This window comes from Nelumbo lutea, chromosome 6 (genome assembly GCF_056320005.1).
Source record: "Nelumbo lutea isolate HS-2025 chromosome 6, American lotus-T2T, whole genome shotgun sequence".
NCBI lineage: Eukaryota > Viridiplantae > Streptophyta > Magnoliopsida > Proteales > Nelumbonaceae > Nelumbo > Nelumbo lutea.
This window is the reverse complement of record NC_142689.1, coordinates 22,251,041-22,278,308: the sequence shown is the minus strand read 5'-3', so window position 1 is coordinate 22,278,308 and position 27,268 is coordinate 22,251,041. Positions and strand designations below refer to the sequence as shown.

General features: G+C 38.0%; 1 protein-coding gene across 1 annotated transcript; it reads right to left on the bottom strand.

Moving 5' to 3' along the window:
* Positions 1-19,937: 19,937 nt before the first annotated feature.
* LOC148847894 (receptor-like serine/threonine-protein kinase At2g45590) lies at positions 19,938-23,234 on the bottom strand. The gene has a single exon (XM_088948072.1). It carries the CDS (start codon positions 22,550-22,552, stop codon positions 20,465-20,467), a length of 2,088 nt encoding a protein of 695 aa, XP_088804198.1. The 5' UTR covers positions 22,553-23,234; the 3' UTR covers positions 19,938-20,464.
* Positions 23,235-27,268: the final 4,034 nt, after the last annotated feature.

Genomic DNA, 27,268 nt, shown 5'->3' with positions numbered 1-27,268 from the left:
ATAATATTGATACCTCCCCTCATTTTTCAACATAGACTAGGACTTCCCTTGTAAAGATGGCATGACCGGACAAACACCTCCCGTTTGTTGGCAATTTGTGAAGAACCATTTGCATACGACATCATCAATGGGTGAATTTTTTAATTTAAATCCCAAATTTGCCCCCTTCTGATTATATTGGTTTTTATCTCTTCAGTTTCTTCCTTGTGAGATACCAAACTTGGAAGCATACATGTCAGTTGGTAAGTGGAAAAGCCAACCGTGCAGACCAGTAGAAAATACAACTGTTCTTAATTTCTCTGGGTAAATTAACCTAAACATTGCCAAGGTCCATGGAGAGGATCTTCATCATATGTTGCCATAATCACATTGGCATTCTCAATCACTCTTTTGAAAAGTCCGATAAACCTCTTCACCATCAACCTGGAGCTCAAGAAAACACCTGTCCATCTTGTTTACAATCAAGATAGGTCTAATCCTCTCACCAAGGGCCTCTTGGAAGACAGTTTCAGTTTGGACACATACACAATCAACCACCACCAGCACAACATCAATACCAGTAATAATACGCTATTCTTCATCTTGGCTTGTATCTGCCATCTTAATATCTCCTACAACTTCCTGAGCAATGATACTGGCTACAGCCACAAATGAATCGGTGAGTGTAAACTTCCCATGATCAACATGAGCAATCACAGACATATTACGGATGTTGTGTTTCATGTCCATAATCCTGCGAAGCTCAAACTTCATCATCTTGATGGATTTTTGTTATCACCATTTGAGGAATCCGGAATGAGAGTTAAAAAATAATCCACTTTTCAGAAATTTTTTACAAGTTCAAACTTTTAGAATTAATTAGCATTCTAGAAATTAAATCTCTAAGCCTCTAGAAAAAGTAATACACTTTCTAAAAGTTCTAACTTCTAGAATGTATTTGGGTCTAGAAGATGATGATTTCTTAAAAAGGTAAAATTCTAAAGAGATGTCTACAATGTTGGATGGTTTTGCTTCACCTACTTGGCTCTACTATAAATATGGCTAAGCTTGTACATCTGAGAATAACCCAATACAAGTTTCCATTTTCCCAACAACTTGAGCCTTTATCATTTGCTACCATTCTATCTTACCTAGTCTACTCTCTCTTACATCTCAAGTCCTAACAACTCTACTCTCCTCCATATCCCAACAGTGGTATCAAAGCCCGTTCAATTATTTTGGGCGTTATTTTCTTTTAGCCAAAATTCCTTATTATCCCAAAACTTATTATGGCCACCATTCTAGCTAATAGCCAAATTCCAATCCCCATTTTTTATGAAGAAAATTATGACTATTGGGCCATTAAAATGAGGATTTTCTTCATGTCCCAAGGTTTATGGGAAATTGTAGATAAGGGATTTACAATCCTTGAAAGTAGTTCTACTCTATTTGCAACAGAGCAAGAGAAATTACGGAAGAATATATAGAGAAGGATAATCTTTCTCTCTATCACATACAGATGGCAATGGCAGAATTGATTTTTCCAATAATTAGTGGTGCTACAAGTGCCAAAAGTGCATGAGATACCTTGAAGGAGGAGTTTCAGAGCAACGCCAAGGTATGCACTGCTAAACTTCAAACTCTTAGAAGGGATTTGGAGAATATGAAGACGAAGGATTATGAGACCATTAAAAAATATTATTCTAGATTAAGAGAATTTGTCAATCAATTAAGAACCTATGGAGAAGATATTACTGAAAAAATGGTGGTTGAAAAAATATTAATTAGTGTGGTAGAAAAATATGATCTAATAGTAACCACCATTGAGGGGACAAAAGATATCACCACTCTATCAGTAACAGAGTTGGTGGGTTCTCTAGAAGCTTACGAAAAAATATTGAATATGTGTAATGAAAGATCTATGGAGAATGCCTTTCAGTCTAAGCTCAATATAAGGTCTCAGAAATCCAAAAGAGATGAAAGAAAATTTATAGAAACTTCCAAAAAAGAAGAAAATTGTAGAGACGATGAGAATGGAGGAGATATTAGGAGAGGTAAAAAAGGAAAATATTTGCCATGTTGTATTTGCAAAAAAAAAATCAATCATCTCGAGAAAGATTGTTGGTTTTAGGGAAAACCACAATGTCAAAATTATAAAAAACTTGGGCATGTAGAGAAGGATTGTTGTCTTAAGTAAAGACATCAAGCTAATTACTCTGAAGAAAAGGATAAAAATAATTATCTATTCTATGTCTGTCATGCTGCTTCAGAAGTAAAGGACTATACTTAGTATTTGGATAGCGACTATAGTAATCACATGACAAGTAATGAGAAGATCTTTAAAGATATAGACAAGTCAATCAAGTCACAAGTCAGGCTTGGCAATGGAGAATTGGTGGAGGTCTAAGGTAAAGGAACTATCACTGTTAAGACAAGGAATGGGACACAACTCCTACAAGATGTATTGTTAGTCCCAAGACTATAGACAAATCTATTAAGTATTGGGCAAATGGTGGAAAGAGGATATTCTCTACTCTTCAAAGGAGACTCATGTGCAATATATGACAACAAAAATAAAAGCTTGGAGATTACTAAGGTAAAGATGCAGCACCGAAGGAATTTTCCAATCATATGGCAATACACCGAGACAATGATGAAGGCTCAGGAAGATGAATCATGGCTTTGGCATCGAAGATTTGGCCACTTCAATTTGCACAAGCTAAAAGTACTCCATCAAAAAGACATGATGAAGGATCTACCATTTATTCAAGTGATGAACAACATATGCAAAGGATGCTTGCTTGGTAAGCAACATCGGAAATCGTTTCCATCAAGTGGTGCATGGAGAGCCAAGCCAATCCTGGAGCTCGTACATATAGATGTTTGTGGACCAATGAGAACGACATCCTTTGAACAAAGTAGGTACCTCATTCTCTTCATTGATGATTTTACAAGAATGACTTGAGTTTATTTTATGCGCGAAAGGTCAGAACTTAGAAGTCTTTAAGATTTTTAAAAGATTTAAGAATCTCATTGAAAACAAAGCGGCCAAAGCATAAAAGTAATCGAAAGTGATAGAGGAAAAGAATATACTACAAATGAGTTCGACAAGTTTTGCAAAGATGAAGACTTAGAGCATCAGTTGACCATTAGCTACACCCCAGAGCATAATGGAGTTTCAGAAAGGAAGAACAAAATAGTGATGGAGATGGCAAGATCAATGCTATTGGAACAAGGCATGCCTAAGATGTTTTGGGCAGAAGCAGTATATACTACAGTCTATCTATTTAATAGATGTCCAACAGGAGTAGTAGAAAACAAGACCCCTATAGAAGCTTTGAGCAGAAGGAAGCTGTCGACACAACACTTGAGAGTTTTTGGATGCATTTGCTATGTTAACATTCCAGTAGAAAAAAGACACAAGCTAGAAGAGAAGACAAAGATGGGAATATTCTTGGGATACAATACTCAATCAAAAGGCTATAGAATTTATAGCCTAAAGAGCAAGAAGCTAATTATTAGTCAAGATGTGGAGTTTGATGAGAATGCTACATGGAACTGAAAAGAAGAAAAAGTGGAGAAACATAGCATCATGGTACCAGAAGCACAAAGACTAAGGCCACTCAGTAATGAAGGAGAAGAAGGACCAAAAAGTCCTCAATCTATAACATCACCATCAACTCCATCATCAGCCACAATAGAAGAAGAAAAAAAACAAGAAGAGTCATCTCTAGAATCACCACTAAGAAGGACAAGGCCACTTAGTGAGATATATGAGACACGCAACTTTGTAACTATGGAGCCTAAAAGCTTTGAAGCAGTAGCAAAACAAGAAGTTTGGGTAAAGGCGATGAAAGAAGAAATTACAATGATTGAGAAAAACAAAACATGGGAATTAGTGGGTCATCTTCAAGACAAAGAAGTGATCGGGGTCAAGTGGGTCTACAAGACAAAGCTCAACTTTGATGGCTCAATACAAAAGCACAAGGCGAGGCTAGTTGCTAAAGGCTATGCACAATTGCCTGGGATAAACTACAATGAAACCTTTGCTCCAGTGGCACATTTAGACACTATAAGAGCACTCGTAGCATTAATAGCACAAAAGAAGTGGAAGATCTATCAACTTGATGTCAAGTCGGCGTTTTTGAACGGAGTGGTTGAGGAAGAAATATATGTAGAGAAACGTCAATGGTTCATAGTAAAAGGACGAGAAGACAAAGTACTAAGATTGAAGAAAGCCCTCTATGGCCTAAAGCAAGCACTACGAGCATGGTACAGTCAAATTGATGGTTACTTCATCAATCAAGGTTTCAGGAAGAGTCAAAGTGAGCCTACTCTATACATCAAGACCCAAGGTAACTCTAACACTTTCATTATTTCTCTATACGTAGATGATCTCATCTGTACAGGAAACAATGAGACAATGATCAAGGAGTTCAAAGAAGATATGGTGAAGACGCTCGAGATGAGTGATCTCGGATTAATGCACTACTTTCTTGGCATCGAGATCAATCAAGAAGAAGAAGGTACCTTTACATCACAGAAGAAGTATATTGAGAATCTACTGAAGAAGTTTAAGATGGAAGATGGTTCAAAGAAGGCTAATGCCTCAATTTACATAAGCCTTATTGGGAATTTGCTCTATCTCACGCTACGCAGCCAGACATGTATGCAACAAGTTTACTCTCGAGGTTCATGCAAAGCCTAAGTCAAGTTCACCATGGAGCAGCAAAAAGGATATTAAGATACTTACAGGGCACAAAAGAATACGGCATTTGGTACAAATCCACTACTGACTCAAGATTGATCGGCTATACTGATAGTGATTGGACAGGATTAGTAAATGACATGAAGAGTACCTCAGGCTATGCCTTCTCGCAAGGATTGGAAATATTATCTTGGGCATCAAAGAAGCAAGCCACAGTAGCACAATCATCAACAGAAGCTAAATACATAGCAGTGGTAGCAACAATAAGTCAAGCTATATGGCTAAGAAGAATACTTGAAGACATGGGTGAGTGGCAAAAGGAACCGACAATGATCTATTGCAACAACAAGTCTGCTATAGCAATGGCAAAAAATCCAGTATACCATAGCAGGACGAAACGCATTGCAATCAAGTATCACTTTTTACGAGAGACAACTAACAAAAGAGAATTTGAGTTCAAGCACTCCAAGACTGAAGAACAATTAGCATGCATTTTCACAAAGGCATTACTGCGTTCAAAGTTTGAGTTGTTACGGGAGCAACTAGGAGTTATAAGAAAGTGCATTAAGGAGGAGCGTTAAAAAATAATCCACTTTCCAGAAGTTTTCTAGAAGTTCAAACTTCTAGAATTAATTAGCACTCTAGAAATTAAATCTCTAAGCCTCTAGAAAAAGTAATACACTTTCTAGAAGTTCTAACTTATATAATGTATTTGGGTCCGGAAGATGATGATTTCTAGAAAAGGTAAAATTCTAGAGAGAGATGTCTACAATGTTGATTGGCTTTGCTCCACCTACTTAGATCTACTATAAATACAACTAAACTTGTACATTTGAGAATAACCCAACACAAATTCCCATTTTCCCAACAACTTGAGCCTTTATCATTTGCTACCATCATATCTTACCTAGTCTACCCTCTCTCACATCCCAAGTCCTAACAACTCTACTCTCCTCCATATCCCAACAAGGAGGAAGAGAGGAGTGAAAAGTAGAGGAGGAGAATTAAAACTTTGTGAAGACAATGTTTTAGCATGAGTCCAATTTCATTAATTATTGGTTGATTGTACAAGGTGCTTATTTACAAAAAATAATGAATAAAACTGAAAAATAATTACAAGAATAGAAATATTCAATTAAGGAAACTTGCTAAGAGAAAGTTTCCTTTTTACTATGATTGGTCTCTCTATAGTAACTGCTCCATCTTTGGTAGGAGCTCTTTCTATAGCCGCTGGTCCATCTTTGATAGTAATTCTTTCTAGAATAACAATGAAATGCTCTCTTTGGTAAGAGGCTAGATCTCTCTTTCATAGGAGGATTAGAACTGGTCGATTCTGCAATACACCTCCTCAAGCGAAAGTGGACTAGACGCACATGAAGCTTGTCCTCGCAGACACCATTTCTGCTGCTTCAGAACACCATTTATCTCTATGTTACCCGCAACTGCCCATCCAAACACCATTTCTGCCGCTGCAACTCGTCGCAGGCCCAGACAAAACCGGTTCCTGATCTCACTTTCTTCCATTTTTGTCCTCGCAGCAAACAGTACTCTTGGGTCACCTCCATTAATTTTCCTCCATTTTTGTCCTCGCAGCAAACAGTACTCTTGGGTCACCTCCATTAATTTTCCTCCATTTTTGTCCTCGCAGCAAACAGTACTCTTGGATCACCTCCATTATATTAGGCAATCAAAACTTGTCAAGAAATATATCACCTTCATTTTCCTCCGCTAAGGGTGGGCTGATTGTCAGCGTCAGGCAGTTAGTCATGTGACCGAAAAGCTTTTTCTTGCACGTGTTTAATCCTATAAAATCCTTTCTGGGTTTCTACCACAAAACAGACCGCAGTCCCGTCTCCATCGCTATTCTGGCATCACAGAACTAAACGAGTAAATAGGGAAGGGAATGGAAGATCCACAACCATTCGCTTAGCTGGTATCGTACCAACTTTTTCATGCTCAAGATCATCTTCCACCGTCACAGTGAATTCAGCATACCGCTACGGACTTTACAACTCATCTTCCAAGGAAGCAGAGACTCTCCATGACTGTGGAGTTTTATCTTGCAAGCTGTCATTTGGAATGCATTCAAACACACCTGGATGCCTCGTTCTTGCTTCACATCCAACACCCCAATATCATCAACCTTCTTTTTCTTTCTGAAGAAAAAGAAATTTCTAAATCTGGGTTTTCGTTATTGCAGAAGAAGGTGTCAATCCCAATTTCCAATACATGGGACACCAATCTCAGTTTTATCTTTGCCAATTGTTCGATGTGTTGGTCATGGCAACTCACCGGCATCGCTCCCATATTTATTCAAATATCCATTAATTTCTTTCCCATAGAAGTTGTTACCACTGGAGTCTCTTCTTGGAGCAGGTGCAGCCGTGTAAGGTGGGGGAGCAATAACCATTGAACCAAGAGGGGGATCTTTGAAGGCAGAAGTGTAGAACCCCAATGGTTGTCGTGGTGATGTGCTCGAATGGGAAGGCCAGAAGAGCATCTCCGACTAGGACCGCCACATCCTCGCCAAAGACCTTGAGACTGGGGAACTAGCGAGAGTGACTTGGTCGAAGGAACGAATATGATAAAAATTTGGCAGAAGACTGAGGGGAAAAGAGGAAGAGGGTAATATTGGGTTTTTAAATAGATTTTGATGGAATATTAAGAAACAACAGGGATAGAACTAATTAATAATCAGAAACAGTAAGAGTGGTACAAGACAATAGTTAAACAATAAAATATAATTTATAATATTTTAATAAATTTTCTATTATTATTATTATTAGTCTGAACCCTGTTCAAACCTAATCTCAAAATGTCGAGTTGGATTGGGTCAAGATATTTGGGTTAGTGTTAGGATCGACTTTTACCAACCTAACTTCATTTTGGGTTGGGTTAGAGCCCTGCCACATACAATCGTAATCTAAAAGTCCTAACCCTGATGACAATTCATAATTGTTGATTCATGATTTTGCATTTTTAATAAAAGATTTATTATAATTCATAATAGAATTTATTTATTTAAAATATAGTTTTGAAAATTGGATCGGAAATGAAACGGCTTTGACTACTGGTTTCTAGACCAAACAGTCTGACTAGACCTATTTACAGTCCGGGCTTTGAGCCTCACTTTACACTGTATCAGGTTCAGACTTTGAATGGGCCCATTCAAATTTTTGCAAAAGTCAAACTCAAGCCCAGCCCATAAACATATCTAAGTCTGACGATTCAGTCCAAAGCCCAGTTGGACGGTATCCAACTTGATTGCAGTGGCCCTCAGTGCTTTGCTTCTCACTATATCCAACTTGAGATTGTTTTATTTCCCCTTCCAAATTTAGGGGCGGTTTAGTTATTGTCCATTGAAAATTGGAATAAAACATCTGCTAGGCACCATTATTAAGCCAAACAGTAGAAAAATGTTTACTTTTGGAGGAAACATAAACTGATGTCGATTTTTTAATAAATTACAATAGAACCAAACACCATTTTGATAAGAAATCAGCAGTGCTTCTTTGCTGTAAAACCATTTATGTTGATCTACTAGAACTACTTGTTAGCATTGATTGCTGTCTCCTTTTTAAGTATCTCGACCGCTTTCTCTAACGCTTTAATTGATGTTTGTTGGATGTCATTTGCTCCTGTATTTGGGATGGCTATTCATTAATGACTTTCTTTTGATCAGTAATGGAAGAATAACGTACGGTTTTTTCCCTGATATGCAAAGCTTTTTTGGAAGATAACATAAGGTTTTAGACTGACAAATTTAGGGCCTGTATGGGAGCTATGACCTGAAGATTCAGCTACGCTGGTTCAGGGCTTCAGGCTGCTTTGAAAAGCCCCAAATAAACTATTCAAAAGGCTGAAGGAGAAATCTATTCACATGACTGACTGACAATAGATTTAAGCTCAAAGGGTTTTTCACCAAACATAGCAAGGCTGTCCATGTGAAGCCCACCTCATACAGCCAGAATCCACTACTATCCAACCCTCCCAAACAGGCACTTTGAGAAAATGAGCTTTTTATTCAGCCAAATAATCTTCATAATCTCACCACAAAGCTGACATCGACTTCCTCCTCCCATTTTTCACATTTTAAATTAGATTATTAAAAAATATAAGAAGACAAAATAAAAATCATTTAGTCATTAATTGTCTCTTATAAAATCCATCTTTGCTCCAATAACAAGCGTGTCATATCTTTAACTGTTTCTAAAATCCATAAATCTCTCTCTCTCTCCATTGTCAATATTTGGAACATCATCATACCCCATTAAATCCCTCATTTCCTCTTAAATTCACTCAATCCCTTATGGTTATCTATAATAAAGTAGGGGTATAAATTTGGATGGTGTTTGGTTATGTGCTTATTTATTTGAAAAACAGTACCACATCATTGTATTGTAGGCATTTATTCCAAAATGATATTTGTATGGTATTTGGTAAGATTGTTTATCAAATAGATGGTTCCTTAGTTATGAAAGCCAACTGTTGGGGGAAACACCAATTTTAATGTTTCCCCCAACACCTGGCCATTTATTTACTATTAAACTTATGTGGTGCTTAGGGGGCGTTCTTTTTTCGGATTTTGAGAGGGGGGAAAGTTGGTCAATGTGATTTTGGTTCTCATTAACCAAGAATCCCATGTTCTTTTTTCAGATTTATGTGGGGACTAGGGAAAGTTTATAGTAAGTGATACCCATCTCCTAGGTGGGTAAATAACTTTCCCACCTAGGGGGAAAGTTGCCAACACTTGAATGAGACAAAAATGTCATTTTTTAATAATGGATTGGGAAAGTTGGTCAATGCGATTTTGGTTCCCATTGACCAAGAATCCCATGTTCTTTTTTCAGATTTATGTGGGGACTAGGGAAAGTTTATAGTAAGTGATACCCATCTCCTAGGTGGGTAAATAACTTTCCCACCTAGGGGGAAAGTTGCCAACACTTGAATGAGACAAAAATGTCATTTTTAATAATGGATTTTTATGGATAAAATGATCATTGCCTTATTTACATGAGAAATAAAAGAATATGGATAATTGCACTTACTCGAGTAAGTGTTTCCCAAGAAAAACTTACCCAGGTAACCGCATTTACTCGGGTAAATAACTTACCGAAAAGTGAATGGGGCCTTTATGGTGTCTACTGGCGCTTAGCTATCAAACAACATCATATAAACATTTGTCATCCACTTTCTCATTTTTCAAGATAAAAATAGTACAAAACATTTATTAAATAAATGCCCACAATACTGATCACACCCTTGATATATTTGGGTTAGGTTGGCCAAACCTTGACTGGCCCTAAATATGGACCTTAGCCTAGACCCAAGTGATGTTAAAACCCAAATAGAGGTACAACTTGGATCACATTTGAGTTGGATGTGATAAATTTTCAATGGGTCTGAGTCCCAACCCTAAACCCAAAATCTAATAACTAAATTTCTTTTTAACCCATGGTTTTTAAAACTAACCCAAAGACCAAACCGGTCAAGGGTCTAGTTATCGGGTCGAATGGTTCGATCGTTCAGCCCGTTCTAACAAAAAAATAAAAAAAATAATAAAAAATGGTCAAAACCATTTGACGGTTTGAACAATTAACCGCCTAGGTCTGTAGTTTGCTGACCAAAATCAATGGTTTTTGAAGAAAATCTGGTTTTAGAGAAAAAAAAACTAATCACCTGACTGGTTCCCAATTTTTCCGATCTAATCCGGTTTTGAAAACCATGTTTTAACCCCATGCATTGCATGGGTTTACTTGCTATAACTAAAGTAAAGACAATTGTTGGTTTTGCCATGCTTATTGAGTAAAGGTCCATTGAGGATTTTACAAACCAACCTCTGCAGATTATAACCTCTTGTTGGTTTTGCCATGCTTATTGAGTGAAAATCCATTGAGGTTTTTATAAACCAACCTTGTGGGTTATAACCAGAGACAGGAGTGAACACTAAAGAGTAGGTGGACCGAGCATGATGATAGGGGAGGTCTATTTGTATAGCAATGAGTAATTAGTAGTCATAGCAGCGTTTCATGCCTATCAAGAATTCTCTTGCCACATTTGGTAAGTGTATATGTTGATTATTTGAATCAATATTCTCCTTAAAAGTAATGGAATGGTTTTGTTTATTCTACTCAAAAATAAGTTTGTTTGTGCAGTGAAAAAATGAAATACTAAAACATATTTTATTAGTATTAATAAAATTGGAATTAGGACAAATCTACTAACTTGATTGGAGGAATTAATATGGGCATAATAGACATTTAGGCCATGTTTGATTCAACTCTCATTCTTTCTCATTCTTACCCAAGATGAAATTTTAAAATGAATAAGAATAGATAAAAATGGGTAGAATGAGAAAATATTGTTATGAACCAAACGCTTTTTTCCTAAAAAATTAATTTTGTTCAAACTCACAAGTGCCCTATCTTGCTCATTTTGATTCTTTAAAAAAAACTCCACCAGCAATTGTAAATCGCCAGCCTAGGTCTCCTAAACCATTGGCATAGATGTACTAGTTGATGGCCGACAGTCAATGTCTATTGACGTAAATTTCCTTGGTAGTCCGGTCTTAAGCATCTATGGTGACAATTTTGTAGACCTAGGTCAGCGATAGAATTTCTTTAAAAAATGAAAGTGAGCAAGATGTGACGTGATTATTTTGCATGCTGCAAACAATCTCAATTTTTATGTTGTAGGCTGATTTTTTCATTCTAAAAAAAATGAGGCCCATGGTAACAATTTTGTAACCAAACTCTCTAATGTTATTCATTCTTGTCCATCCTAAACAAGAATTAAAAGAATGAGACACAAAGCAAAAAACCAAACATGATCTTAATGTCTTTGTCCAGTTAAAAGTAATGGAAGAGTATATAAGTCCCCTTGTCCCAAAAGTAGGGGAGTTTTAAGGGCAGGTCAAAGTTCTATGGAGATTTAAGGGCTTTTTAGAAAACCCATGGGAGGTTTATAAGAGGGTATGAATATTTTAATTTATACTACCTATAAAATTGTGAATATGATTTGTTTTTCTGGAATTTTCATTGGACATGAATTACCCCTTATTCATTGAATTTCTTGGGGACAAATGTGTACTTTGACAAAGCACCATAATTAAGACATTTAATATTGTAATAGTCATTGTTGAAAATATAAGGACTATTAAATTATCCCTATTGCTTAAAATAAAAGGGCTATTAAAAAGTAGTTCAAATCCAATGCAATTGGACTTCATAAGGGATTTTTCCAAATCCAATATTTAAGGTGTTAACTCTCGTTCTCTATGATCATATCCTTTAGTTGAGGTATTTTGATTTTTCACTTATAAATTATACTAATTAAATTAATATCTAATAATTTTAACAATACAAAGCATATGTATTTAAAATTGACATGAAAACAAAAACCATCATTAATTCATATTGCAAGTAAGTAGTTAAGATCATTAGATTAAATGGCTCAACCCATGGTGTCATATTTATCATATTAAAAGTTAAGTATTATAAATAAGAAGAATTATTTATTAAAATTTATAACTTAAAAACTATCCAAAGACAAAACCATCTCCCTGTTCAAGTGCTGGATTAAGGGTTCAGGCTTTTAGGTAGGCCTGTAAATGGATCGAATTAGAACTGGATCAAGTTAGATTCAAATTCAAAACCGATTATGAATCTGGATATTCGAATTTGATTCAATATCCAATGGATATCGAAACTTCAGGTTTAAATTTGACTTCAATTGTTAAATCAAATATCTGATTCAATTTGAATTCGACCATTAATTTGCTCTATAACATAACCCCTGTCATTCCAATTCAGTGATAAAATTTTCAAGCTTCCTATGAAACAAAACCCAAAAGCATATCGTCCTTACAGAAAAAAGAAGACAAACATGAATGTTGGATTAGGTTTTCAAGTTTCAAATTACTAAGAAAGGGGAAGTGGAAGGAATGAAGAATCCTATGGACTAGAGCATCAGATTAAAAACCCCAAATCTACGATATAAAAAACAGCCTGATGCTGGAATAGGTGCATCGGTGGCTCGGTGCAAAGTATGTGGCAGTGATGGCCAACGACTGGTGCTAGAAAACTGGACTACTGGAGTTATCGGCGGTTGCTCTGCTTGAGTTGGGCAGCGGTGAACTAGCAAACTGGCGAACAACTGCTCGAGAGAGACCGATACAACAGTGTGAGTGTGCGACAACGGTGCCACAGTGGCTGACTGGCCGCTAACTGCTGCTAAACGCTTCAACCACTGGCACTAGTGGTGGTGTTTGTTTGAGTTCAGTGGCAGTGAAGGGTTAGGGACTGAGGGTTTTGGAAACTTGAGGAAGATGAGAGATTAGAGAGACAGGGTGAATCGAATGGAACGATTAGGTCAATGGTCGAGTAGCCTCTCTTAATATATATATATATATATAATCAGTTCGGATATATATTGGATCAAATTAATGTATATCTCAATTGGATTTGTTTATAGGAATCTCGAATTTGAATTGGGATTTTTAAATATCGTTTACAGACCTACTTTTAGGTCAAATGGGTAAAATACAATTTTCAAAAAAGATAAAGCATAGAATTACTAAAAAATATAGGAATTTTGAATAAAAAAATATGTATTTATCATGTCAAAAAATAATTGTGATAAATAAAGTTATTTTTCTTAATGATGGAAATAGAATAGAAAGTTAAACTTGTAAAGAAATTTATTTTCAGTCTAAGTTGTGGTCAACGGCCCATAGGTGAACTTTGGTCCTTGGTTGGGTGGACCCAAAAGTTTGGAGTTTCTTATTTTTGGGTTGGGCTTTAACCTAGTCCTTGGGTAGTTTAAGCCCAGCCCAACTATATACAGATAGAGCCATATTTGCATATTTAATATGTATACATTATACATAAACACATACATTTATGCGAAATTATGGTATGAGATGATTTAGCAACATGAGCTCAGCCCTCGACCCAAGTGCATAAAATTCCAATACGATTTGGCATGGATTGGACAAATTAGGCTTACACTCAAGCCTTATACCTAATTCTTAAGGTTGGGCCTAGGGATGTCAATGGATCAAGTTCGACACGGGTTTACCTCAACCCTAACCCAACCCTCCAATGCCCCAAACCAAACTCAACCCGGCCCAACTCAAAAGTGCATAATTCCCAAACCTGACCTGACCTTATAGGGTCTAACCCGACCCAACCCATAACATTTCAACTTTATTTTTGGAACACGTTTTGAAGACCTAAAGTCCATTAATTTAAGTTAGGAAATTGTTTTATACATACTAAGGTGTCACTTTTCTCATTAAAAAAAAAAAGAAGAAAAAGAAGAAAACCAAAATCAACATGTAAATAAATCTTAAGCTTATAGAGTTAGAAGTTAAAAAAGTTACAAGAATACTCTGTATATATGTAGGATATCATGACCTGATGGGACAGGTCAGCCAAAACCTGAACTCAACTCGACTTGAAGAATCAAAACCCTAACCCAACCCTAAAACTGAATATGCCTGACCCTAACCCGACCCTATAGGGTCAGGTCAAGCTGGGTTTACCATTTAGGCCTAACTCGCCCAACTTGCTATGGATGCAAATGGAACGGATCAAATTCCGATAGGGGTATATCTAAATCCAATCCAATAATGTTAATCTGATATCTGATCCATTAATTGATTTGGTCGATCTCACAAAGATTAATTTGAATTTGATTCTGTCAAGGATGTACTCAAATCTGATTTGATCCAATTTGATTACCCATAAGTCTATAAGGTTTAACAAATTATTAATAGGAAAAAAGAAATAAAAAAGTCAATATACAAAGAAAAACAAAAAATACAAATATTTTTCAACCATTTTTATTATATATACATGTACTTTTATAAAACAACATAAATAATATAAAAAAAATCAAATTACAAAATTGCAATCTATATATATATATATATATATATATATATATATATATATATATAGGTTGTTCGAACTCTATCATATTTTTAATGGATCCTATTTTCCGAACATATCAGCTACATTTTGTAAGCATCTAATATCATACATTCGTCATATTAAACAAAGATAGACTTCATAAATAAGTAGTATTTTTATTAATAATGGAAAAGAAAATGCATAATTTAAATCCATAAACACACCTTGCTTTGATTACTTAAGTGTCTTTTTATAATGGGTTTAGATAAAGCATATTGAAATTATCATTTTTTAGCTATTATTGAAGTTACCAAGTGCAACGCACATACACATTTTACTGGTACATGTAAAATGTAAATGGGATAAATTTGAAAAAATCAAAATTTACAAAATCTGTGCAATCAAGAAAATCATTTTAAAAGAATAACGTTTACATTTCCTGGTCAACGATCAACCTGTGATATACTGATATTATCATTTTGAAGCTCGAAATAACAAATTCCATTCTCATCAATTCTCAGTACAATGAAGAAGAAGATCTAGAGGGGAAGACACGGTATACAACTCCGAGATCGAAGAGAAGAGAAGTGAGAAGATATAGTAATAGAGTGCGTCGGCATATGAACAAACAAACTGATGAAAAAAGAGCAAACATTCTAACTAGGCTTCTGCAGTTGGCGATCAAAAGTCTGATTAGCTAACAGAAGTTGGGTGAATGCATTATGGCATCACTAGAAATTGATAAGCTGCGGGTGAAATGCATGCCCAACAGAAAAACATTAGCTTCAACCATCTCTCTGCCATTTTTCCAGGTCCCCATCTACGTTAAGCTTCAAAAGGTGAGCTGCTATGGCTTCATCCATTGAAGAATTCGCTCAGTCTCCGGCTGAGACCAACTGTGGGTCTGCTACTCTGCTCCAATAGAGTGGAGGACATCAGATGCCCAATACCTCATTGAGATTTGAAAAGAGAAGCAACTGAGAGTGATTAATAGTGTTCCAAGGATTAAGCTACTTTCCATCGAAGATAGCTTCATTTCTACCCATCTAATCCACATGATAATTAATTATATATGCCTTTCAGAAAAACAAATTCATTTGAAATGGCCTGTCCTGCTGTCCATACATAGTATTCCAAGTAGCAATTTAGTTTTTCAACAGAGTTTGAGATATAGCGTCAGGTCTCAATCCTACACAGGATCCAAACCATAAGGTAGAAAGAAGAATATTGGTTATCAATTTGCTCTTAATCAGGGGTGGCAGAGGGGAGTCAGGGTCCTGCTCCTCACAACACATCCCAGCTGCATATTGAGAACCAATGTTTTTGAACTGTCATTGATCCAGATGGTCAGACCGTTCGGCCCAGAAACCATCCAGACAACCGGTTCAGTTTCACCCTTAATCCGCCCCTGGGTTAATGACTGGTGATTTGGTCAGAGGATCATTGACCTGGGCAGCCGAACCGTCGATTCGTTCGATCCGGATAATGGTTTGCAGTTTAAGAAGCAGAGAGGACAAAGAGGGGAGAAAGTGAAACATGAACTCAGGTGATCAGATCTGAGATCCTTCAAAGAGAGAGAAGAAGAAGAAGAAGAAGAAGAAGAAGAAGAAGAGGAAAAAGAGGTTAGAGAGAAATTGATCTTAGATCTGAGATCTCAGTTCTCAGAAGGGAGTCCGGATCCTGCTCCTCACAACACATTCCAGCCGCACATTGAGAACACCTCCTGTGATATATGATGGGATTTGCTGTGAGGTGCACTTTGGGGGACCCAACAATCCCTATTGGTATTGCACTTATATCTTAGTATCCATCCCTACTCTTAATAAAGATAAGCCAAGAGAATATCCATTAGAGGGAGGTGATCATTTCTAGCCCGGTCCAAAAGTGCGGTTTGGCCTATATTAATATATTAATGTAAAAGCACGTATATATATATATATATATACGTTTATGGAACCCAATGCAAGTATCCACTTAACGTTAAGTATATAGGAAAAATCTATGCTGCTGAAAAAACATGATATACCGGAACACAATGAATTTGATAAAAACTCATCTGATTGATTTCCACGTTTCAGCTCCATGGCAAAACACATTCGTTTAGGGGTGTGGTTCATTCCAAGATGAGCCAAGGCTGGTTCTGTGAAGCACAATCTTGTGCCAGCCCAGCCACATCAATGTCTTGTGTTCTGAAACATGCTACACCTAACAAAGTATTATATTATTAAAACTTTGCGCCTGAAGAATGAGATACATGCAAATGTAATATCTTGAAAGCTTTTGCGCCTGAAATGTTTATCCGAGTTAGGAAATTAAAATCAGATTTGACTTGTTATTGAATTATGTGAGATGGTTTCCTAACTTGAATTAAGACAGACCATGCCTTTAGAGCTAGAGAAGGGACCCATGTCAACTATGCATTTTATTTTTTTGAATTAAAATTTACTCGCCCCTTTATTTTCTGGGTGAGAGGCTAGCCACATGTTTGACGCAGAAGACCATTCTGAGGGGTTTCCTTAGATTGGCTTTACTCCTATACATTCTCTCCAACCCCTTCCACTCTGAATCCAGACCTTATTCAAGTTCAAGGTATCCCATTCACACAGCTCTTGGGGACATTTGAGACTCGGCTGTTCAGCTCAGCAAAGCAGACATGAATTCAATGAAAGAAAGCAAGTTGTCTTTTACAAACCTTAGGATTTAGTAAAGGGTAGAAGACTTAAAACATATACTGAGTTTTTCACTCAGAGTCTAAAATTTAAATGCACTTTTCTACCATTATCTTTGATGATCTGAACGCAAAGACAATTTTATCCCTTGTGAAAACGTGAAACAGGGTTTGGATTGTCTTCTACCTTAAGACACCACACTGCAAATCGGTGGCTTCTTCCAACATACAGAATAAGCTAACAGATATCAGATCACATGTCCATACTCCATAGACTAACAAAAATCCTAACCAATGCATTCCATGCACTAACATCGGTTGATAGGGAGAATGCCAATGTTGTCTGCAATGGACCAAATAAAAATCAGGGTAGAACTCTGGTAAGCTGGCAAGACTTGAATCAAAATTAAGGGCAATTTGTAAATTGGCCAAGGAGTTTTGGAGCCATCATAAGCTGGGCTTTGACTCGGTGTGAATCATATTAAAGCCTTGAACGCAGGCATTTAATGGATTCTATTTGGGTTTTTATTGTTTGAAAGTTAACAATTTGGCTAGTGTTGGCTTCTTACCAGTCCTCCGGTGGCAATTAAGAAGGAAGCAAGCAAAGATGGACTCAAGCAACTGAGCACTCCAATACAAAATGCCCCTCAGCAATGTTATGTGACCCCAATAAAGGCTCCAGATGTCACAGCAGGGTTAACATGGCCCCTAGAGATATTGGCACCAACAGAAACTGCCACAAAGATGGCAAAAGCTTGAGCCAAGGATGCTAACACAAGCCCTTCAATGCTGTCCTTTGCTCTGCACTGAATTCCATCTGCAAACATAATCTTATTATGATGATTTAGCATAACTACCACACATGCTGCCCTGCCCGAGTGTGGATCAAACAACCCATCCAGATATATTTCCATCTACTGATAAGAGACGTGCTGACCTATATCAGTATATGAAAAACATAGTCTGTTTTGTTGAACCTCCATTTGTCATTGATTCAAGAGTTCACCATTCTGTGATAACTGGCCTCAATGTATAATTGAGTTTCAATTTATAGGAGCATAGCATCAATCACCACATAATGCAGATGGAGACAATCTTTTGAATATTTAGATGGAGATGATCTTCAAGCATTTCCTTTGAATGATGCACATGATTTGAATCAAATATCTTACTAACAGTACTCTACTTTGGCTTGTAAGTCATCTACCTGGCTATGTATGTAAGAATTTGATAACTATTGTCAGAACTTTCTACAAGAATTTTGTGAACAATATATATAATAACTAACAATGCAAAGTTTATCATTTACCTATAATATAAGCTTAACCATGGCATTGAATTTTAGATAGTTAATTGAGACCAAATGCATAAAATCCAGGATATAGGACTGCCATACGACCAAGCAAACAATCCAGATATATGATAAGAAAAGAGCAAGCACTGTGATTGGAATGGTCAGCATGCTTCCCAAAACTCAATTTGGGGGATCTACTGCTTACGTGAATGAGATTGTTTGGATCAATGTTTTAAAACGCGGAGGTTTGATGCGAGGCATTCCACTACCTAGAGGCGTGAGGCGTAGTTCAGAATGCAAGAGGCGTAAGCCTCCCGAACACAAGGAGGCGTATGCCTCCTTAAGAGAAGGGGGGTTAGAGGAGGAAGGGGGGATCTCATTTTTTCTTTATTTTTAATAAAAATCTTTTATATTAAAAAGAATAAATATGCATAACATTAATTGAAAGGAGAGGTCTTGTCGAAGCAGAACATACTTCCTTTCAATGCTTCCATGAATGGGGCAAGGGGCAAACCACTTTTCTCTAGATGCATTAACATTAATTGAAAGGGGCAGAGGGCAAACCACTTTTTTTCCCCTTATCTTTTCTTCCCTTTCCTTTCCTTTTCTTTTCTTTCCTTTTCTCTTTTTTTCTCTCTTTCTTTTTCTCTTCCTTTCCTTTCCTTTTTCTCTTTTTTCTTTTTTTTTTTTCTGTCTTTTATAAGATATGCATGAGGCGCATGAGGCATACGCCTCTAGCATGCCTCATGAAAAAAGCGCATGAAGCGTGCCTTGCCTCTTGCACCTGAGCTCAGAGGTGTCAGTGCCTCTGGCATATGCCTCAGGGCGTTTTGGGAGCAGTTTGGATATTCAATCACCAGAACAACATTTTTCTCAGTTGAAAACTCATCCTCAGAAATCCTTGTGCAGAACTTAAAAAGATTGGGTCTCAAATAATCATTTGTCTCAAAATTCATCCTTCAAATACTCAATTCTGTGAATCAATTAAAAGTAGGAACAAGAAAATACTAATTATATGGAACAAGATTGATGCCAAATACAGCCTTGGAGGTTCTGCTGATTGTTAAACATGAGAAGCAATAGCAGAACATAGGTGAAAATAGGTACTAGTTTTGCAGATTGACATCACTTTCATGCAGTCCATCTGCAAGCTCAAACAACATCCCTCAACCCATTCTTTGTTTTACCACGTTGAATGTGCATGTGTATCTTGCCTTTTATTTGGTGGATTTACAGTTGAGAATGTTCTGGATTCAAATCCAGTTGAGATTTTCACTCCAACACAATAACCACGCAAACTTGCTCTACTCTACAAGAAACTTACAGCCTTTACAAGAGTGTAAACAGTCAAAAAGAAGAACAGCACCATTCAACTTCTCAAATGTAATATTTTCTTTCTCACTTCTTTCTGCAAATAAAACAAACATTTACATAGGATCTGATTTCGTATGCCCACATTCTGAATGAAAGAGGAAAAGTTCCTTGGCCCAGTAAGTTACAGAATTGAAAAAAGTAAGCTATTCATTCAGCCTCCTGCCCACTAATGGATTTTATTTATTGATTAGGGTGGCTTCAACATAAAAAGTGGGGATTGTTATATAATTCAACACTTGTCAGTTGTCATCATGTCCGAAACAAATTTTAAGAAGGTGAGCTGCTGGGGTCATTCTCTGGATCCTCTTTTTCATGACTCAGTCATGGCTCCAGTGAATGGTTTATACTGAACTGGGTTTGGTAAGCCAGACTATACCTCTGTACAAGAAGAGCAGGTAAAACTCGCCCAATCCATGGAATGCATACATCTACGTTCTACATCTACCATCTACCAAAGATGAGACTAAAAATCACCGATAACGGTGCACCCTGCTGTTCATGGAGATAGGTTGCAGGCCACAGAATACTCACCGAGGCTTCTTCCGGGACTTGAATGGAAAGCTGGAAGGTGGCGACGGGGAAAATTCAAATGGCAGGTGTGGAGGCTCAGACTCACCGGAAAGCATAGCCGCAACTTCTTTCATAGAGGGCCGGCGAGCAGGTGATCGTTGTAGACAGAGGAGTGCAATCGTGATACAGAGCAATGCTTGGTCTCGATCCAACCCCAGAATCGATGGGTCGACAAGATCCAGCAGCTTCCCTCTGCGAGCAAGATGGCGAGCCCATGAAATAAGGTTTGCACGTTCAAACTCCGACATAGGTGAGGCTGTCACCTGGAGGGGACGCCGACCAGATACCAAAACCAACAGCAGAACTCCGAAGCTATACACATCGCATTTCTCAGAGAGCTGCCCACCACCCCCATACTCAGGAGCTACGTAGCAGACGGTTCCCCTCATGCTGGGGGTGCTGCTGACACCACCACTCTTGGGTATCTCTCCGCTGACCCAATCCTGGCTATTGCGACGACCACCCCGGAGCTCACCACTAATCCCATCCAACCACCAATCTATACTTCCTCGACTGCTCCTGCTCCTGCTCCGGCTCTTCTTCTTCTTCCTTGTGTCCGCTCCAAAATCTTCATCCCCTTGCCACCAATTGTCGACACCGCTCCCACCACTATGCTTAATTCCCCGTTTTTTCTTCTTCCGGCTAAGCTCCTCGCAGAACTCCTCCCGCCACCACTCCCTAGCAGGTCTGCGCTTCTCCTTCTTCCGGATCTTCTCCTCATCTAATGACGTCCACCACTCCATACGCTTCTGCTGCTTCTTACTCTCCGATTTCCCAACGGGCTTACCATCCTCAACGGAAGCCGAGGTCGCAATCCAATCACTTTTGGGTCTCTCCTTCTTTATCTCTGTCCCAATCCACTCCATCACATAGTCCTTCACCCTTCCTGACTCAGAACCACCCCCATTATCCTGGCGCCACCACCAGTCCTTCCCAGAAATACTTTTTTTCCGGCCACCCCTCCGATTTCCACCACCACTGACCAAGTCCTTCCCACTATCAACACTTAGCTTATCGAAATACCCCTCAGACACGCTCGTCTTGTCCAACAACTCGGAAGGCGACGCCTCTACTACAACTGTTTCCGGTGATGCCTCCACATCCGGAACCCTCAAAAAACTCTCCGGTGACTGATCCGCACCAATATTCACCTCTTCGTACCCTGTCGCCACGCTCTCGGTCTCTTCAAGTATAGATCCATTATCCTCGGCTCCACCATTAATCTCCGATCCCTCTTTCTTTTTACCCTTGGATGTATTATTAATCTTCGCCACGTCGCCGTCGGCGACATCCAACAATACTTCAGAAACTTCCTCAGTCTTCAACCGGGCGAGACCGAAGTCCGCAATCTTCGCTGAGAAAAAGCAATCTAACAGAATGTTACTAGGCTTGATATCGCCGTGAATAACAGGCGGATCGCATACAGTGTGAAGGAACTCAAGTCCTTTGGCAATGTCCATCGCAATGAGGAATCGTTTATTCCAGCTCATCAGCTCTGGACACTTTCGATCGAGCAACGCATCTTGCAAGCTCCGATTGTGCATCAACTCGTACACGAGTAGCATCCGCCGCCGTCTCCGGTCGCAGGAGAAACCGAGAAGCGTCACCACTCGATCGCAGTCGATCTTCCCGGCCAGGGAGAGCTCGTTCTGGAACTCACGTTCGCCTTGTAGGGAGCCGGAATCCATGAGCTTGACGGCGATTTCTTGGCCGGAGGGGAGGGTGCCCCGGTACACGGAACCGAAACCACCTTGCCCAAGCCGGTAATCTGGCGAGAAAGACGACGTGGCGTGGCGGAGGGTAGAATAGGAGAAGCGGTAGGGGGGCTTCAGATCTGAGGGAGCCGTCCTTCTCCGGGAGAATTTCCGGTAAAGACAAACAAGACATAAGAGTATTGAGAAAGCAGCGGCCCCAGCAGCGATTGGCGTGACGAGACGAGAGTTGATTGGTCTGTTGTGAGTTGATTCAGAGAGGGGTGGAGGTTTAGGTGGTGATATTTCGGCCGGTAAGATCAACGGCGGCGGTGAAAGCAGGCGTGAAGGCATGACGAAGCCGAAATGGGATACCCAATCAACATAGAAATAGAACCACCATAACTGACTCGAAGTAGAAGAAGAAGAAGAAGAAGAAGTTGTAAAGTGAAGGGAACGACTTCTCAGTTCCTCTCTATCTGTTATCTGCTAACCTTCTCTCTGTTCGTCTTATTTCTTCTTCTCCTCCGATTTGCTGCTGTTTGTTGTTTGTTGTTAGCAGATATCAAACAGAGTTGGGGCCTTGGGGGACTGAATGGGAAATATTTTTGTTTGCTTCTGCTGAGAAGTCCGATCTTCGAAAGGCGACTGCTTTCCCGCAGTATCCATATTTATATGCGCACGTTAGCCAAAAACCTTCTTCTGGCTTTGACCAATGGGAGGGATCGTGTGAGTAAAGGCAGTTCCTTTCCTTTTTATGTTACAATGACGTAAAACCCAGTAAACCGTGCTATAGTCGACGAAAAGTGGAATGGACAATTTAGTAAATTAGTTCTCTCCCACATTTTGACTTTGTTGGTTGGGCATCTTTGTAGAGGATTTTGGTATCGGAGCCGTGCAGGCTGGAGCAGGAGGGCTAAAAAAGATCATGTGATGTGAGTCCACCCTCTCCTCTCGTGACTCTGGATATTCCCGAGATTGATTTTTTACAAATATATATATATATAGATAAATTGGGAACTGAACACGTTATTGGAAAAAGCAAAATGTATTATTGTTATTGTTATTAATGTAAAGTTTCTTTAACGTAAGTGATGTGAGGCTGCAGGCTAAACAGTGGGTTCACATTTCTTTGACACGTGGAACGCATCTAAAATATCCAGCTTTAATCATATAAGCATTACCGCTCGCAGGTGGGGCCCGGTCTTATTTGAGCGATTCCAGCCTCCATCCAATCCAAGGGTGAGGGTTTGCTGCTAATAAACCAGTAAACCACCTGGTGCTGACTGATGAGTGATGGCTGCAGTGCTTCTGCCTCTGGGACCCGGTTTTATGGGCAGTGGATTTAAAATATTGGGCCCCGCACTGAGTACCAAATCCACGGTGTCCAACGCACTGTAAGCTTGTGATTGAATGATGAATATTGTTCTATGGTTCTACCAGACTACCACCACCACCACCGGTGTCTGACTTACTGTCTACCAAAATCATAAAATAAAATAAAAGGATTTACAATTTACATGAGCTCGTTAATTAAGTCGTTAGTGTCAAAAACGAGTTACATCATCAGTCATTTTGTACGTGTTGGGATTGTACTTTGTAGCTAATGTAAAGTATCGACTTTTTTTTTTTTATTTCTTTTCAATTTTGGTAGACAACGGAGAGAGTCAGATAGCTCCCATCTCCCAATGACTTGTTTGTCCAAACATCAACTCAGCCACCATCAGTTCAGTTATCGGTGAAATTATTGACTTCTTTGTCCATAAGTTGTGACGTTAATACATACATTATGCAATAATATATTCTTTTTTTTGGGGGGGGGGGGGTTGAAACGCAAAATAACATATCTCGTGAATTCAGCTTTTTCCCCACGGAGCCTTGCATAGATATGAAGAATAATAATAACAATAAATTTGATAACATTGAATAAAATTGTAGATGAGAGACTGTGAGAGTATGGGGTAGATGCTAATCAAGTTTTTCATGAATTATTTGTGTTTGGTTCGTAAAAAGTTTGATTCGGTTCTGTTTAAAATTTTAAATTGAATTCCGAGTTGAGTTCAAGCTTAACAGTGAATTATGTTACAAAAGGATTTAAGACACAACAATTAAAACAAACGAAAGTATGTTTATTATGGCTTATTCATTTGCGGGAAAAGTAAGGTAAATTTCAAATAAGGTACACCCTTTTCCTAACAAATGAACTTGCTGACGAACTTTGTAACAGATAGCCCACACCCAATCCAACCTGATGATATCCCTGATCTACGTCATTGCAGAAACCATTTGATTGGATTGTTGTATTCTCATGATGGATAGAATAGAGGAAACAAAACTCCACAAACCAAAGTTTAGATCCTATTTAAATGTTATGATAATAATCCATTCAATAGATTTGCAATATGATTGTACACAGCTTCTATTTGCTCACCTTATTGTACCTTGGTTTTAACCATCGGGTCTGGTCTAACTCTGGCAATACTGCTTTGAGTATAATGCCCTCAGCAATTTTGACTCGACTCGACACATCATGCTAAATCTAGTCCTTAGACCAAAATTCATAATAGATATAGACCTAAAACAGTGCATAAGATCTGTGATTCTGAAGAACCCCTAATTGGAAGATGAGCTTAAACAATCCATACAGTCAGTCACGTACTTTCATATATATTTAAAAATGGAATCGTTTTAGCCATCAATTCTTAGACCATTCGACAGACACTTCAATCAGACTGTTTTGGGGTCCAAAATATATACCACTAACCTTATCACTAAAGCAGCCATCTCTGTATTCAGAGGGATGATGAATAACCATCTCAACTATTGCGCCATCAGCATTCTCCCAAACAAACATGAAGATATATATGATCATATGATTTTTTATTTTATTTTAATCCATATCTAATACATTTAATCTACATAAGCCCTTCATGTCATGTGCATGTGCAAGACATTTTAATATTTTATATATGGAGGAGAAAAAGTGGTCGTAAAGAGGAAGAAGAATAAAAGTGAAGTTGCTGGTTCATTGGATATGGAAAGTATAATTTGACTGGACAAAAGTGTGGTCAGCCAACACATAGTCTACAATTAGTGCACATCTCCCCTTCATTTGCTTTACTAAGCAATCAGTCTTTTGACAGGTGTTTAGGACGGACTGATTGCTTTGTACTAGAAAAAAAAAAAAAAAAAAGTGTATGAGATCTAGATTACATCCTATGTGTAGTCTGGGGACAATTTGTACAAGGGTTTGGTGTCCTACAACTTGCCACCTATCCCAGATTTTGATCAAGCGTCTTTACAGATAATGCCACCTCAAATGATCAATATATATTATTAATCTAGCTTTTTTAATATAACCGCAATTTTAATCAGTCAATTGGGACCCTCAGCCACAACAAGGAATCCTATTTCACAAAATATTGGACAAGTGGCAAGTCTAGGTGTTCTAATTAATTATATAGTCCTATTATCATATATTGGTTCTGTTTCACATTGAATCAATTGGTTTAAATTGGTTCTATTTCACCTTAAACCAATTCTTTGGCCAATGATTCATTGACCTGGGTGGTGGAATCATCAACCTGTTCAACTTAAATAATGATTTTTGGCCATTTTTACTTTAATTATTTATATTCTAAATTAGAATGAACCATCCATTGATCCATCCACTAACCCAAAAACCAGTAACCAAAGCATGATCAGTTTTTAAAAACGTTGGTTTGAGTAAAACAACCTAGGCTGTTTAGAAACTTCCACACGTACCCTATCTACGAATTGTATTCGCAAAAACTGAAAAGGACTATGGCATAGATTATGGATTTTTTTGGTTTTAATTTAATTTTATGAATCAGATGCAATCATCATGAAGCCCCCGAAGAAATGTTAGGGTTTCTTATGGTTCAAAACCGCAATGGAAATTCATTAGCAGTAAAGCTTATGTGCCGGGTCTACATGTAATAGAAAAGAAAATTCGTATGCTTTTTTCAGTTGAGACAAGAAAATGTTGTGATCTGCTGGCTTCACCTAAAAACAAAGAAAGTTGAAGAGGGTGAAGCATCCCTTTTTATGCCTTTACGTCTTCCTTTTCCACTTTCAATGTTGATGCACTTTTGCAAATGGATGGCTTCTTTTATGGCTGGGTCCCGGTTCTGCTCCTCACTGAGCGCTTCTCACACCAACCACGTAACGCTTCTTTTATGGCTGTGAGATATATTCCGTGAGAAGCAAATCCCTATTCTCTTTTATGGTGGGGTCTCTATTTTATTACTATGTCCGCTTAGCTTCCAACCTTTCCATTTTAGTCAGCAAGTTGGGCGTTGGTTGCAATTGGATGTAGAATTGGCATTGGATATATAACACTTTGAAGACCTATAAAGTTTGAAAATATTATTTTTTAAACGCCATCTATGTTTGATCTGAAATGTATTTTTAAATCTAAAACCATAAGACCTAAGCCTGGCACTGAACATGGTCAAATCCATTTCAGATCTGATTGAAAGTCTAAAACATCCTCAATACTTTTTAATAATGACATATCATACCCCTATTTTAATTCTCTCTCTCTCTCTCTCTCCCTCCCTCTCTCCATTTCCTCTTCTCTCTTTCTCTCAGCAACATCTTCAACCACCACTCTGTAGCAGCGGTTTTGAATCAACCAGTGGCGGCGATTGTAATCCTCTTCCCTCCGACTTCTCTCAATTTCCATCATCACTATCTCACATTCTCCTCTCTTCCTTTCATTCTTCCACTCTCCTTGGTCATTGCTCCCTCTCTGTAATTTCTCTCCCCCGAACCAGTCATTCTCTCCTTCCCTTCCTTCCTCTCTCTCTCTCTCTCTCTCCCATCTCTTCTCCACTTTGATATTTAATAGTTTTTAAAGATACTAATTTTCTAATTATTAAATATTTTTTAATAGTTTTATTCTTATTTTAGTAATTTTTTATTTTTATTAACCATTAATTATTTTAATTTTTATTAATTATTAAATATTTTAATAGTTTTAATATAATAATTTGATAATTATTAAATTTTTTTTTATTGCTTCATTGACTTTATTACTATTGTCAT